The sequence below is a fragment of the Megalobrama amblycephala genome, linkage group LG14, assembly GCF_018812025.1.
Source record: "Megalobrama amblycephala isolate DHTTF-2021 linkage group LG14, ASM1881202v1, whole genome shotgun sequence".
In the NCBI taxonomy this organism is placed as follows: Eukaryota; Metazoa; Chordata; class Actinopteri; order Cypriniformes; family Xenocyprididae; genus Megalobrama; species Megalobrama amblycephala.
This window is the reverse complement of record NC_063057.1, coordinates 17,932,673-17,949,137: the sequence shown is the minus strand read 5'-3', so window position 1 is coordinate 17,949,137 and position 16,465 is coordinate 17,932,673. Positions and strand designations below refer to the sequence as shown.

Here is a 16,465-nt window from a genome sequence, read left to right as displayed (position 1 = left end):
TGAGCAGAGAAGTCCTTCAGGGTCCACTGCACCGCTAGTGAAAGTGGCCACCGGTTCAAATTAGAAACCATGTGGTGACAAGTGTGAGAAAATCTCATTAACTCTCCATCCGCCCAGAGAACTGATTCATCTGTCTTTACATGGTTCCTTTCGGCAAGCCTGGATTACAGCCATTCTCCCATGTGCCATTCAGCACTCGAGTTCATTTACTATAGCCCGGGATACAGGACGCTTTGGGAAGACGAACTGGATTGGGACCAAACATGTGTGTGAATAACATAATCATGCAGCGCAACATCAAATGTCTTGTCTTTCATGACCGTGAAATCAGGAGACGATTAAGAAATGAGCAAAAGGCAATTAGCTGAAATGCATGTAATTCAACAGCATTCACTGAATGGATGATATCTGTCAAAAATAAGCCCCTTAATCGTAATCCATTCGTAAACTGCAGATAGGATGACACGGATCCCTCATTATAATGCCCAGGCATCAACACGCATGAAAGATTTGGTCACACTTTACATTGCTCATTTGTATTTCTTTGCAATTGGTTAGGTGACACGACATGTCAAGATATGCGTTGTTAAATACTCATTTAAAACTATTTCAAAACAACATATCTATAATTCTTGTGTTGTTACATGAAGGTTTTTGTGACTTTACATAAATTTAATATTTTGCTGTGAGAAATGTATGTATCATATTGCAGCAGCATTAACCAAAATCATACAATTACTCTTGGTACAAAATGTTTGGTGTTGAAAAACACATGCTTCTACATAATTCTGTATATTTATACATGTATTTACACTGTGAAAAAAAAATTATTTATTATTAGCACATTAGATCAGCTCTAACTGATGAGACTACATTTTTTCAGCATGTGGAGCATCAGAGCATGTTTTGTTGTATCTCTCAGCATCCTTCATGCGCGTGAGCAACAACCACCAACACTTTATCAACAGTCAGAGAGCAATTTAACAGAAATGAATGAATAAATAAAAAGAACACTGTGAGTTCCATAAATATTAAACACTTTGAAAAGCAAGTCTATTCCACCTTCTATTTTATTGATAACGGCTCGTGCACTGGCAACAGTTGAAATGCGACATTCACGTTAAAGTGTCAATTTACTTCAGTGCACTTTATTTTTTAACATAAGTTTATAGAATAAAAAGAAGCATTACGTACCTTTTCCAGGGATTTACAATCTCTCCGCAAGTCAGCGAGTCCCTTTATTTCGCATCGTCACCTTTTAGACAGGCAGCGAATTCCACAAAAGCCGCCTCACCTGCTTCACAAGCAGCTCTAGGCAACGGAGGATGAATTCAAAACGGAGATGCTGTAAAGGTCAGGTGCTGCGAATGGCCAGTAACTCTCTCCGGCAGGTGTTAGTCCGTCCAGAGATACGAGCGTGGCTGTCACTCCTGCCCGTCCCTCTCGCGGACCTGTCAGCGCGAGCCACCCGCTCTCACGAGCCAAACCCCGGACAAACAAACGCGCCTCGCCGCTGTAACTGTTCCCGTAACCACCGCGCGGCGCTGTTGTCATCATAACAAACAGGGTTTCACTCAATAGTATCCACTCTTTCAGAGTTGTCACATCTCTCGAGACATCTTTCACTTGATTTTTGGCTTTTAATGAAAAAGTCGTCATATGTAAAATAGGCTAATATACATCCATATATCCTCCATATCACCCATATCCATTCACTAAAAAGTACGTAGGCCTAAATATATTTACGTGAGGGAAAAAAAAAAAGAGTTAAGCTGCTTTTTCGGGGGGCTACAGAACCTCCAGGTGACTTTCCACAAAATCGTTTGCCAAGACTTGTTTATAAATGACGCGTCTACACACGTTTGAAGGTCACGTGCAAAAACTAACGTCATATTAGCACTTCCGCTGCACATTTATAAAAATTGTTTATTTGTTTGTATTTTTTATTTATTTATTTTTTTTTTGCTTGTTTTATTTTTAATGTGGTGCCTACTGTTTTTTATTTATATTAAAAACAAAACATTGTGCCTCTGTGGCTTGCTTTCAAAGGATGTTATGACCTCCATGACCTGTGAAATTACCTGCCTCAGTCCTCAGATAATTTTGTTATCAAATTTAAAAGGTTAGTTCACCCAAAAATGAAAATTCTGTCATTTATTACTCACGCTCATGCTGTTCCACACCCGTAAGACCTTCGTTAATCTTCGGAACACAAATTAAGATATTTTTGTTGAAATCCGATGGCTCAGTGAGGCCTTCATAGACAGCAATGACATTTCCTCTCTCAAGATCAATTAATACTAAAAACATATTTAAATCAGTTCATGTGAGACAGTGGTTCAATATTAATATTATAAAGCGACGAGAATATTTTTGGTGCACCAAAAAAAAAACTAAATAACGAATTATTTAGTGATGGCCGATTTCAAAACACTGCTTCGTTAAGCTTCAGAGCATAATAAATCAGCGTATCGAATCATGATTCGGATCGCGTGTCAAACCGCCAAACTGCTGAAATCACGTGACTTCGGCGCTTTGAACCGCTGATTCGACACACTGATTCATTACGCTCTGAAGCTTCCTGAAGCAGTGTTTTGAAATCGACCATCACTAAATAAGTTGTTATTTTGGGGGGTTTTTTTTGGCGCACCAAAAATATTCTCGTCGCTTTATAATATTAATATTGAACCACTGTACTCACATGAACTGATTTAAATATCTTTTTAGTACATTAATGGATCTTGAGAGAGGAAATGTCATTGCTGGCTATGGAGGCCTCACTGAGCCATCGGATTTCAACAAAAAAATCTTAATTTGTGTTCCGAAGATTAACGAAGGTCTTACGGTTGTGAAACAGCATGAGGGTGAGTAATAAATGACAGAACTTTCATTTTTGGGTGAACTAACCATTTAAGTATAAATTAGGGTGACCATATTTTGATTACCGAAAACCAGGACACTCAGCCTGGCAATGAGATACTCAAATGATACTTGAAGTTTACTCAAAGATGCCTTATAATTTCAACACATTTAAAGTATGCCTCCTCTGTATGGATAGAAAATTGTTATATTACAAAATACTATCTATAACCAAAGATACAAATTCAGATAGGCTTCTCAGAGGTTACTCAACATGTTTTATTATGACAAGTTTCAAAAATAACGAATGAAATGATAGAAATAATGTCACTTCTGTATTAGAAAAATAAATAAATAATAAATAACTCTGCTATATTAGCAATTCAAGTTTAACAAAAATAGCTCTCACAAACTTACAAAAAGAAACTAACAAAAAATATCTATATCTTTAGTTTTCTTCTTCATCCTCATTTTCCTCTTCATCCTGTTTTTCTTCCTCATCCTCCTTGTTTGCCCATCTATATTTTGCTGTAGAGCTGATCTTTCCCAGCAGTTTTTTGTTGCTTAACAAACAAGCATAAAAGTTATAAAGTTATTTATATGGGCCTGTCGGCTGTTACATCGCAAAGGTTACAACCCTGAACTCATTGTAGACGATAGTTGAAGGTTGCTCTGCTGTTACACAAAGTATCTGTTATTCAGTTACAGACGACTGCACAAATCGTGCAAACTAATGAAAACATTATAAACTGTTACCTAGAAGTAAACAACTGTAGTTTTCCACCTTTATGGAATAATCCACTAATGTCTTGAGATACAATGTGATACTAATATTCTCAGTTGCACGTGCAATCGCGCATGTCTGCGAAACTCATTTATATTAATGTATGCTCTGCCTTCGGAAACCAAAAATCTCAGAAACCGAAAATCTTCTAACACCGGTCAATTTAATGGCCCAATGAAAAACAATGAAAACCAGGACATTTTCATCACTTTATAAAAAACAACCAGGACGGCCAGGACAGGACGTGAAAACAGGACATGTCCTGGGAAAACAGGACGTTTGGTCACCCTAGTATAAATATTTATCCTTTACCCTATACAAGTTTGATTATTTTACTTTTGTTAAATGCATTTTATTGTGTTTAAATGTAATTTGAGTTTATAAAATTATTTTAAATGTCATCTTGACATCTTTACTCAAATCTAAACGTTTTCCCTAATAAATATACATTGCTAAAATGGGTAATTGTGTTCTATCGTTGTTGTCTGAATGTTGTCTGCATCATGACATAACAAAACATAACAAATATTCAGAATAAATAATAATTATACCTTTCTACTTTGCTTGAAATTGTATTTTTCCAGAGTTTAATCTGTGTCTGTGAGTGGCCACATATAGTCTGATATGAATCTAAGATGTTATATTGTTTGGCACCACAAGGCTGTGCCATTCTCCTGTTTAATTCATCCAGCCAATGTTGCTTCACTGTCATTATGATTCGGTTGCTGACTGTATACTATAGTCTGAGAATGATTGATTGATTGATTGATACCATGTGACTTGTGTAGTATTTGACTGTTTATGCATCAGAAGCTTAAGATATTCAACATTTCCACTTTTAGCTGGTTTATTCTGTTCAATACTATCATGCAGTACACACAAACACGTATGGATCAGTGGTGTGCTCAATTGCCATTTAAACACTTTTTTATTCATTCCCATGAAACCCACACAGGAATACAGAAATATGCCATGAAACTATACTCACACAGATCCCTCACTAATTTAAACTGACCCATATAAACCCAGTGTCATTTCCAACACTCCACATAATAAGCAAATACATGCACAGTTTGTGACATAGGCCTTTATAATGAGCCGCCTCAGTACTGAGCTCTAATTAGAGCCTCTGTGAACACAGAGTTTCTTCAATTAACAACTTCCCACCTTCAGCATGTGTGTGTGAGTGCCGCGCATCTCTAGCATGGAGATATGATTGATTGCCTGGCAACCATCTCTGTCATCTCCAGCTGCATCACTCATCATCCAATCACAAAGCAAAGGGTTTCATCGATACCCAATGGGCACAAAGAGTTTAAAGGGAAAGTTCACCCAAAAATGAACATTCTGTCATCATTTACTCACCCTCAAGTTGTTCCAAACCTGTATGAATTTATTTCTTCTGCTGAACACAAAAAAAGATATGTTGAAGAACAACTTGAGGGTAAGTAAATGATGACAGAATTTTTGGGTGAACTATACCTTCAAGATTGCTTGTTTGCTGTTTTTTAAAACTTAAAGGTGCCGTAGAATTGAAAATTGAATTTACCTCGGCATAGTTAAATAATTAGAGTTCTGTACATGGAAATGACATACAGTGAGTCTCAAACACCATTGTTTCCTCATTCTTATGTAAATTTGATTTGTGCAAAAGACCTATGAAGAACAGGCGAATCTCAACATAACACCGACTGTGACGCAACAGTCAGGATCATTAATATGTACGCCCCCAATTTTTGCATATGCCAGCCCATGTTCAAGGCATTAGACAAGCCAGTATTAACATCTGGAGCAGCACAGCCGAATCAACAGACTTTATGCAGGTAAGCAAGCAAGACAATAGTAAAAAATGGCAGATGGAGCAATAATAACTAACATGATCCGTGATATCATGATATTTTTAGTGATATTTGTAAATTGTCTTTCTAAATGTTTCGTTAGCATGTTGCTAATGTACTGTTAAATGTGGTTAAAGTTACCATTGTTTCTTACTGTATTCACGGAGACAAGAGCCGTCATTATTTTCATTGTTAAACATTTGCAGTCTGTATAATTCATAAACACAACTTCATTCTTTATAAATCTCTCCAACAGTGTGTAATGTTAGTTTTAGCCCCGTTAGCCACGGAGCATATACTATCAAACTCATTCAGAAATAAATGTAAACATCCAAATAAATACTATACTTGCATGATCTGATATGCTGCATGATGAACACTTTGTAAAGATCCATTTTGAGGGTTATATTAGCTGTGTGAACTTTGTTTATGCAATGTATTATAGAGTTGCGAGCTTGGGGGCGGGAAGCATGAGCATTTAAAGGGGACACGCACAGAATCGGTGCATTTTTAATTATGCCCCAAAATAGACAGTTAAAAAATTGAATAAAAAATCTATGGGGTATTTTGAGCTGAAACTTCACAGACACATTCAGGGGACACCTTAGACTTATATTACATCTTGTGAAAAAGGGTTCTAGGGCACCTTTACAATGTTGAACATTAATATAAATAATCTCAGTAATGCAAATCCAGAAATTAATCCACATAGAAATGTAGTCCCTACTCAAAAGGACAACTTGATCAACTTAACTTAGGAAAAGTTTTTAGGTTAACATGTTGAGTGTATTGCAAACAATTTTTATTTATGTCTGAAAAACTGATGCATTTCATGCATTTCTCCAAGACACGCCAATAATTTAAAAAAATAATTTATTCCAGTGTTCAGTTGATTATGAAGAAAAGTTGATTATGAAGCAGTCCAACTCATTTCTGTAATTTCATTTAAACTTTATTGACACAAAATAACAATGTAAAACATAACTTTATACATCAAACTTCAATAAGCACAAAAACAAAAGTCAACTTTCATTGACTAAACAGCAAAGAAAAGAAACAGAAAGAAAAGAAAGTAAAAGATTTCTGAGTTTAATGATCATTGGGTTCCTCTGAGATTCATGATAGACATTTAAGTACAACTTCTGATGGATCCATCACTACAGATGACCCACAGCCTCCCCAGATCATAGGTCACATGTTTGTGGCCGTTGGGACAGACAACAATCCCTTGCCATCCTGTACCAGCAGGATTTGATGGAGAGACTCCAAATCTAAAACAGATAAGAATGACGGTTTCTAATAAGCGAAAATTATTTTTGAATTTGACTTTTGTTAATTTTTAAAAAGGTTTCTTAAAACAAGCTTTCAAAGCTATTTTCAGCTCACCTTTGCAACAGAGACCCCTGAGAGTTGACACCATAGACACTCCCATCAGTTGCTACTTCGACCATAGACAGAGTTCCATTAATAATCTCTGAAAAACTTGACCCTCCACAGGCAGAACCCGTCACATTCTGAGAAACACAACAAGATACAAACAACTCACTTGACTAAAACTGTGTACTCAGAATTCTTCTTTTTTTTCAAGCTCTTACACTCTGGATTTTGCTCTTACCCTTTTGAGGAAGACATTCTCTGTAAAGTTCACTCCCCAACAGCTGTACGGGCCACAGCTGTAGTACTTCAGCCTTCCTGTGAGTTGTGTCCAAACTAAATTTGCAGGAGGTCCATTGTTATTAGTATCCCTATTAATGCAGGAGACGTCGTCTATTGGATTAACACCTGCAACAATCTCACTTCCAGCATCCACCTGTTTGAAACTTCCTGACAGTAAAACAAAGAGATTGAAGGGGAAAAGTCAGACAAAATATGGGCAGCTAAGAAAATCTGCATTCAGCATTTATATATATATATATATATTATTATTTTTTTACCTTGAATCTGCCTGAAGCTTCCGCTCTGAAACTTGAAGAGGACGTTTGATGGACTCACTCCAAACTCTCCAGCAGGTCCAACAGTAAAATGCTTCAGAGATCCACTTATTCTTACAAAACTGTTTCCCAGAAATAGGAAGACTTCATTGTCATTGTTGACTCCACCCACTAAACCTAATCCAGCATCGATCTGCTTCAGGGTACCAGGAATCACTTCACACTCTAAAGCTATGGAAACATTTGGGTTGGGTTCATTTGAATTATTCTGCAGATGTTAGTAGTATCATGATATGATTATGAATCTCCAAACACACATTCATAGTTTACCTAGAGTATAAAGAAACTGGCAGCTGAAGAGTAGCAGGATGCACTGACAGGCTTTCATTGTGCTGTTTTTGTCTCGTCCTGTACATAAACAGAAATCAAATGTCCATGATGTAAAGTCTTCTTAATTTCTTTATTACATGCACAAAACAAACAAAAAAACATAATAATTACATGGTTTGAAATTAAACCAACCTTTTCTTGATCTTAGAAGAGTCAGCTGCTTTCAGCAGTCTTCTTCTCACAGCTACAATGTTTGGAGATGCTGGTGAATGTCTTTCAGGTTTGTTTTTATAGCTGTAGTTTGTTTCCTGATTGGGCAAGAGGAAACCCTGCTGTGAGGAATTATGCAGTGGATTGTGATCTAATGCTGGGTGGAGCAGAATTTAGGCAGAACTCTTATGTCACTGGCTCTTAAGAACTTGCTTGTTCATGGACTGAATAGCTTTTGTCTCCACGTGTGCACCCATATGCCTTCATGCCTGCCATTCTTCATGTCACATTCATATGATGCAATTAAATTTTTTATGTTTGGTATAGTACATATGATGTTTAAAACCTGGTACAACGTTGTTTAATATAATTGGAACGTAAACCTCAACAAGAAAATAAAAACTTTGCCTTCTGCGGTAAAGTCATTTTGAATTAGTGTGATGCAATTAAACAAGGATTGCAATGAAACTATACCTGAATTCATAAAGCATCAGAAAAGTTTATGGTGAGCCACTTACAACGGATAAGTATCAGGGTATTTAAAAGAAGGAATATCAAGCTTATAGTTGTATTAAAAAAAAAAAAAATCTTCTTTTAAATCTTTTTTTTTTTGTTTTGCAGTGTATAGTGATGCATTATCATGGCAAATGGAAATTTGGATATAACTACACAGAAAAGGTTAGTAAGTAATAAAATCATGTTCACACACATTGTTTACATCTTGTGGCTGTACTATTAAAATAAATGTTTACGGCTTGACCCTTTTATTTCCATTGTAAATGTCTCATGGTAACCCATGTTTTTGCTTTTTTAAAGAAAAAGAGAGACAAGTAGTAATTATTTTTTGTATCAATATTGTCACTTGAGGTTTCTATTTTTGAGGCCACATCCACACGAAGCCAGAGCTTTCCCTATTCAATCTTTTTTTTTCTCGTCTCAAGAAATATCTGCGTACACACGAAACCACTGAAACCGACTCAAAACTATGTAGTATACATGCCAGATCAGTAAGTTTATATATCAATTCTGCCACAGAGATAGCTAAAAATGGAGAATAAGATTTGGAGCATGCGCATAAACCTTGCGTGCTGTATACAGACTTTAGTAAAGCTTAAAAGTAAAGCTTTATTTTAGTAAAGCTAACAGGCTCGGTAGCTTCTGCAGCACGAACAAGCATGTAGTCCGCCACTGTTGTTGTTGTTGCTGTCACGTGATGGAGCGATGTCTAACTAGGGTCGACACGTGGGGTAATGACATCATCGTTTCACAAAATATACGGATTGGCTGTACACACGAAAACGCAAGGGTGTCGATTTCTGATCTACTCTAGGACCCGGTTTAAAAAAAATAGCAGTTTCACGCTCCCAAAATGCCGAATCCGTCTGTCACAGGGAGATCGTCCCCTTAAGTAGGTTGCCATTACTCTGTTGAGGAAAAAACACAAATCACATGATTTTTAAAGGGAAGTGTTGTCACCATATATGGTTCATTGGAGGTGTTTCCAAATACTAATGACCGTGAACATGAACGAGCATGGTGCATACGCACATGTGGGATTTATCAACAATAATTGCTTACTCATGTGTGTAAGAACTGCGTGCGTACGTTTGATAAATATGTTTTTTCTTGTACTTGGGCATATACTAAATTTCATTCGTAGGACAAAATATAGAACATTTTCTATGTGCTGTTGATAAATGAGGTCCCAGGTGTAAATGCCCTCCGAAACGCATTCGAGACGGATATAAATCTGATCGCTCAAACCACTTCAGGAGGTGGTCTGGTCTAAATGCATTTTGCTGTTGGTTGAAACCTCACATGTAAATTTTACACCTCCCAAAAATGCTAAAAAAAATAAGCATGTGAGAGCGTGTTAGGGGCGTGTTCACACTTGGTGTCTTTTTTTTTTACATGAAAAGTTGTCAAGGGCGCTTTTTTAGTTAGGCGCCTTTTGTTGCTATAACAGTAGCTAGGCAAGCGTCGCCTAATCAGCTAGTTACGGTATAGATAACTGTTGCTAAGCAGGTGATAGTTTTGTTAATGACAAGTAGTAGATGATACACTTACCTGAACAACCAAGGATCCATCCAATCTGTGCCCACACAGCCTCTTTACAAGTTACAGTAAGTCAATCTACCAGCCCCTTCTCCATTTTTTCTTGTTGTTATGAAAACATCCAGTCTCGCTACTCGTTTGTCATTGGACAGCTGTCAAAAAGGAGCTTGATGTAGGGTGTTTTTTTCAGAAAAGTTTTTTTCAAAAAAAAAAAAAAATTTAAAAAATACGTTGGCAGCGCTCAGGACCTTTTTGAAAACACGGTTTACTCCATAGGATTATAAATGTAAAACAGATGCTGGCAACTTCAAAAAAGACTTTTAACTTAGTTGATGATCAATAAAATGCAGCTCATATTTTTTGCCTTTGGTGATGTGAACTCTCATTAAATCTGCATATAGCGTGGGAACTAAAGATCAGATTAATAGCTGTTTTGCAGAGACACATTTATGTGGGCAAGTGTACATGGTGTTTTGATAAATCAGAAAGCAGGTGTAAACAGGCCAAAAGTCTGTGTTTCCATTTTACTCCTTGGTTTCTAGAATGTTCTCTTTTGTTGTCATGGCTACTCACTGATTGTTTGATTTGTTACACCTGCCCCTTGTTTAGCACTTTAGTTACTCTAGTATAGCTCTCAGTTTAAGTCATTCTTTGTCCATTCTCTTCAGTGTTAAGTTGGATTGCTATTCTCCTGCTCTCCTGTGCTTCCACATGACAATTATGGTAGAATAGCCTGTACCAGTGTGACTGGATTGGATGAAAGTGAAAGGAATACAGTACTTACTGTATTCCTTTCACTTTCATCCAATCCAGTACTGGATGATTGCAGACTGTCTAAATAAAAAGTAAAGAAAGTGAAAGCAGACAAGTCATTACCTAAGTATTATGCAAATAACAAGGAAGATTCTTTTAAGATAACAATTGCAGAGAAAATATTTCCTTGTGTTAAATAACACTACACGTGCTTCTGATCTGGTCTGTTCAGATTTGATTTTCCAGTACTCACCTGTTCATTCTACAACTGCCCACTTTGCTGAAATTTTAGGCTGTCGACTCTCTCTCTCTCTCTCTCTCGTTTTTAATCAATTATTCAGGAACCATTAAACTCTTTAAAAGTTTTTAAGTTTTTAAGTCCTGTTTAAACACTTTTACATTGTTACATGTATCATGGTTTCAATAAAAATATTAAGCACAACAACTTTCAAATTCATAATAAGAAGAAATGTTTCTTGAGCACAAAATCAACATATCAGAATGATTTAAAAAAGTATCATGTGAAGACTGGAGTAATGGCTGCTGAAAAATCAGCCTTTCCATCACAAGAATAAATTACATTTTAACATATAAAATAGAAAATGTATAATTGAACATGTTCACCCAACATGTTTAAAAATGATCATTTCAATCTTTATGACGTGAAATAATAATTTTGTCCTTTATATTAAAAAAAGGGTAATACTTTAGATTACAGCCCGGAAAGTACTGTGTAAGTAAAACAAATTTACCTTTCGGTGTTGTAAATCTGTCTTGAGTTGTTTTTCAAATGAAGTTTTCCAAGTCTGTGATATCAGACTGTGTGTATGTGTTTTTATTGTATTTATCCTGTAACTTCATAGAACAAGGGGGTAACAAGCACTACTTGACCTGTAACTACATGGAACAAGAGTTCCCTTTCAATCGGTCATGTGTGGCGTTACGTCAGAGCATACTGACTAATGGGGTCTCGCCTGAGAGTCCAATCACCTTCGAGTGGTAACAAAACAAGCCAATGGTATGCGAAGTACCTTGGTCTGCGGAATTTGCATCGCGATCTCCGGCCCGCTCTGTGGGTACATAAGGAGCAGTGCATTCAAGCTTTCGCTTCAGAGCCGAGCACTTCATTGTTGCTGCACTTTCACCGGAGTGTGTAATCTACAAGTCTTCAGTGGTGTTGGTGTGACGGTTGGGTTTAGCAGAGATCATTTAGAAGAGCTTCCTGCTTCTGTTCCAGCTCTGCATCTCCCCTGGGCACTTCAACACTGCTGAAAGAGCTTTTTTCTCTCTAAAAAGAGCATACGCGGGTTTGCGTCTTTCTAAAGATGTCATTCTGCCCATGTTTTTCTGGGTGGGGTCGATATATGGCTCCGTCTGACAGCCACGAGCGCTGTCTTACATGTCTGGGCTTTCAGCACGCTGAGGCTGTTCCCACTGCGGGAACATGACCATCTCGGTGTTGAGATCGAGACTCGATTATCTCAAAGGAGTTAGAGTCCCCTCTGCCACACCCCAATCTAGTTCCTCTTCTCGTGAGAGGGCTACTTTGGCTGGTGGCCAGGGTGATCTGAGGGTGACGGTGTGGGCTTCCCTGACGAGACAGCCTCCTTGGGCCACACCCCCTCGCAAACACTGCAAGCTGTGGAGCTTCCGGCTGAGTTTGCTGGTTCCTCTCGTCAGGTTCCCAGCATGTCATTCGGGGGTCCGGCGGATTAACAGATGTCGATCGTCGCATCACAAGCCAGGCTTGAGTCCTCAGGAGATGAGGATTCACTGCGTTGCCTCCCTCTGGGATGCCAGCATTGCCCAAGTCTGATCCCAAGCTGACGGCCATGATTTCCCAGGCAGCTGAGAGTATCAGGCTTGAGTGGCACTCAAGGCTGGACAATTGGTTCCTGGGGGCTGTATGCACTGATCGCCACGCCCACCACCGGCTCCATTCGGCTGCATCAAGAAGTGACCAGTTTGTGGAAGGCACCTTTAACTGTTCAAAATTGTTCTGGGGCTACCTCAGCCTTCACTGCCCTGGATGGGGGAGTGGCCAAGGGGTATGCAAGGATCCCCCAGTGGAGTGCTCTGTCACGATGCAGTTGTGTCCTCAGAGCCCCTCCACTTAGCGTGGTGATTCCAAGCACCCATCCAAGGCATGTAAGTTCTCGTCCACACTTGTGGGCAAGGCAGGCCAAAGTGCTTAACACTCTGGAGTTGGGAAACGCGCCGGCGTGTTTTGCAGGATTTTTTCACAGCAAAACAGACTTAAAATACTCTGTCATTTTTTTTTTGTCATAGATACATAAGTAATATATCAATTGAAACTATAGAATGTCGTCTTTTATTTGTGTACACTCAGAGTAAAAACAAAATGTTGTGCTTTTTGCAAAATAAAGAAAACTAACATGATGCGTGATCTGTCATCTCTCTCCGAAAAAAGTCCAATCTGATAGTTCTCAGAAAATGAACTGCAACTTAGTGAATTCTAATGACACAAAAATGAGACGTATGTCTAAAGAAACATTGAAATGTCAGGTTTTAAATAGTGTAAGTCAAATCAAAAACAAATATTCTCTGTTTATGTAATCTGTATGAAAAAAGAGACATGTCAGACGTCCGCGAGTCAGCTCATTATCCACTAATTCGGCCACACCCACGGAGCGAGCGCTATTCAGACGCAAATTCTGAGGCAATACATGTATACATTGTCGCAATCATGTATTTATTATCTTCAAAAGTGTTTATCTGCATGTTATAGCCATGGTTATAGCGATCTCTGGAAGCCTCTGTTAGTTCCTGGAATGTCACATGGTATGTCTGTTCTTCATTAGGAGTCATTTGTGGACTAAATGTACACAGAACGCCCTCCAGCTGCAAGTATGAATTGAAAACACAGTATCCAGCACTCATAGTGATGACCATAAATATTGAATAAATATTACTCCTCTGTATAGAAAATTGACATAAACATATCATCAGTATTTCTCCAAATGTGCATCCTTTTAAGCTTCATCTTTTAAAGTATATTAAAATAGAAAACCATTATTTTAAATTGTAGTAATATTTCACAGTATTGCTGTTTTTTTTCTGTATGTTTGATATACAACATGATGAGCTTGAGACATGTTCACAGAGGGTTTTTTCACATAGCCTACCTGACTGAAGGGGCTCATTATGCGGGTCATTATGCAGGTCATCATGCGGGTCTTTGTCTTCTCAGATGTGAATCACAGCATTATTCATGAAGATTCACGCCTCCATGCATACTGTGTATCTTGTTTACCGTAGTCAACCGGATCCGGGCCGTATCCAGCTGAGACCAAGGACCTGTGCCTTGACACAACCACAACGCAGCCCTGAAGTATCAGCAGAGATCGAGTTGACTAGATCATCCATTGTGAAGACATCATCAACACGACAGCCAGTGCCACAGTTCCTCAACAAACCGTCCATACCGGCGTGATGAATACGATCCTCAATTGGACACGACCACAACGCAGCCCTGAAGTATCAGCAGAGATCAAGTCAACTAGATCATCCATTGTGAAGGCCTCATCGACACGACAGCCAGTAGCACAGTTCCTCAACAAACCGTCCATATCGGCGTGATTAATATGATCCTCAACTGGACACGACCACAACGCAGCCCTGAAGTATCAGCAGAGATCGAGTCAACTAGATCATCCATTGTGAAGGCCTCATCGACACGACAACCAGTAGCACAGTTCCTCAACAAACCGTCCATACCGGCGTGATGAATACGATCCTGGATGGAACTGAAATAAATGCTTTGAATGTTGCGATCCTATCAGACTTATGATAGCAACCTGATTCGTAACAAAGCACTGTTCGCCAGAGGAGAACTGGCCCCCCGACTAAGCCTGGTTTCTCCCAAGTTTTTTTTTTCTCCATTTTAACACCTATTTGCCACTTGTTTGCCACCTGATGTCACCTGTTGGAGTTTGAGTTCCTTGCCACTGTCGCCTTTGGCTTGCTTAGTTGGGGACACTTGACATTTGACTTGACATTTGATATTCAACAGTATTCTTGACATTAATTCAACAGTGCTTTGATCTGCCTGCATTGACACTATTCTTAAAGAGCTGCTGTGCAGCAAAAATTATGTACCAGTTATCAATGTAAAGCTGCTTTGACACAATCTGCATTGTAAAAAGCGCTATATAAATAAAGGTGACTTGACTTGACAAAAAGTGTCTTACAAAATTTAAATATATATATTGTTTTATATGAACGAGTAGGCAGGATAATTTTACATCATTTTGAAGCAAGAATTCTAGTCTACAACCTCCAATACCCAGAAGTCTTATAAACACATATTTAATATTTATTTTTTGGTCTTATTACAGTGACTTAAGTTTTTTGTTTTTTCAATAACCACGCATAAACGTTAATCCTTCAAAAATACAAACATGTACATAGATGTTGCTCACATATTATGGCAGCCTAGTTCATGCTGAATACAGTGTAATGACACCTTTTCCATTAATATGTTTATGAACAACTAAAGGTCAGGGCATGTCAAAACTTCTCCAGGGCCCCAAATCAACCTCAGACTCCAGAGGGTTAAACAGTTGCAAGAGGGCAGTGCTGACCAGGGACTCACGCAGGAATCGCGCACTGCTACCGACCTCACTCTATGGGCGACACAGGTCACTGCGCGGGGTCCCTTGGTGAGGTGATGTCCACTTTGGTGGTCCAGGAGCGCCACCTGTGGCTAAACCTAGCAGACATGAGGGAGTCTGATCGGACTCAGCTCCGCAACAGTCTCTCAGGCTGGCCTCTTCGGCGACGTGGTCGAGAGTTTCATCCAGCAATTCTCAGCCGCCCAGTCTGAGGCGATTAAAAATATTCTGCCCCGGCAGCCTGCTGCTGTCTTAACACCGCCACCGGCTCAGCCACCTCAGCCTGCTTGTTGCCGAGGGCGCCACAGCAGCAGCCTCCACCTAAGCCGCAGCGAGGAAATGGCCACAGGAAGGCAGCACAGCCCGTCTCCGCCTTCCTAAACCTGCCAAGCGGTCTTCCTGACACTGATGACCCTAAGTTAGAGATGTCAGCTCTGCAGAAAATGATAGCAGGACTACTCCTTCTCCCGGAGGAGGACCGGGGAAGAATCTTTTGTTTTCCTTTTCTTTCTGTTCCACTGCTGGCCCCATGGCTGCGTGCTATGATAGCAGCCCCTGTGTCAGACTAAGTGCCTCCATGTGTTGTGATTCCCCTCTCTGGGCAATACCACATCTGTATTTCCACGGTAAATCTCCTTCGGCAGGGCGTGTTTTTCCCTTGGCAAGACCATTCTTGCCATCTCCAGCGTTGAAACATATCCAATCTGTTGGCTAGGTACCTCAGAGATCTTCCATATGTATCACAGCTACACCAGTTCATAAGATTGTTGCCTATCATAATAATAGAATAAGTACCCCTTAGTTCTAACATTCTTACAGTATAAATAATTTGTTAATTTTCCTGGTTGTTACCCCTTTATTCCGCAAACTTTACATATTGCTCCCTTATATCTACATGTACATACTTTATTGGTACACTATAATTAATGAAAGGTAAGCTGTAAATTCGGTTTGATTACACAGTAATTTTCCAGGCTGTAATCTAAAGTGTTACCAAAAAGTTTTCAGTGCTGTGACTTTTTCAGCTAAACTTTGTAACAAGGCTCCACCAAACTGCCATCAATAGCTTCC

General features: G+C 39.0%; 2 protein-coding genes across 3 annotated transcripts in view; both read right to left on the bottom strand.

The window, feature by feature from the left end:
* Positions 1–1,780, bottom strand: part of nav3 (neuron navigator 3) — a 387,003-nt gene extending 385,223 nt beyond the window's left edge. The window contains exon 1 of the mRNA XM_048155140.1: positions 1,195–1,780. The gene's annotated coding sequence lies outside the window, so the exon portion shown is untranslated. The remainder of the gene's footprint in view (positions 1–1,194) is intronic.
* Positions 1,781–6,416: 4,636 nt separating this feature from the next.
* On the bottom strand, positions 6,417–10,518 carry LOC125246172 (fish-egg lectin-like). 2 transcript variants are annotated; one of them, XM_048157084.1, is made up of 7 exons: positions 10,020–10,518; positions 7,935–8,050; positions 7,743–7,820; positions 7,416–7,643; positions 7,097–7,305; positions 6,868–6,995; positions 6,417–6,752 (listed from the first exon to the last, which is right to left on the bottom strand). In XM_048157084.1, the coding sequence occupies exons 3-7, from the start codon at positions 7,798–7,800 to the stop codon at positions 6,611–6,613; spliced, it is 765 nt and encodes a 254-aa protein (XP_048013041.1). In that variant the 5' UTR covers positions 7,801–7,820; positions 7,935–8,050; positions 10,020–10,518; the 3' UTR covers positions 6,417–6,610. The 2 variants fall into 2 exon arrangements, with proteins under 2 accessions (XP_048013041.1, XP_048013042.1); XM_048157085.1 differs by lacking the exon at positions 10,020–10,518 and having other exon boundaries at positions 7,935–8,069.
* Between the last annotated feature and the right edge of the window lie 5,947 nt (positions 10,519–16,465).

What these genes read in the sequence shown, in the direction of transcription:
- LOC125246172 (XM_048157084.1), bottom strand. Translation starts at nt 7,800, where the DNA reads ATGAAAGCCTGTCAGTGCATCCTGCTACTCTTCAGCTGCCAGTTTCTT. An exon ending in AAGCTTCAGGCAGATTCAAG is followed by an intron (nt 7,306 to 7,415) that starts GTAAAAAAATAA and finishes TTTTACTGTCAG; the next exon opens with GAAGTTTCAAACAGGTGGAT. An exon ending in AGAATGTCTTCCTCAAAAGG is followed by an intron (nt 6,996 to 7,096) that starts GTAAGAGCAAAA and finishes TGTGTTTCTCAG; the next exon opens with AATGTGACGGGTTCTGCCTG.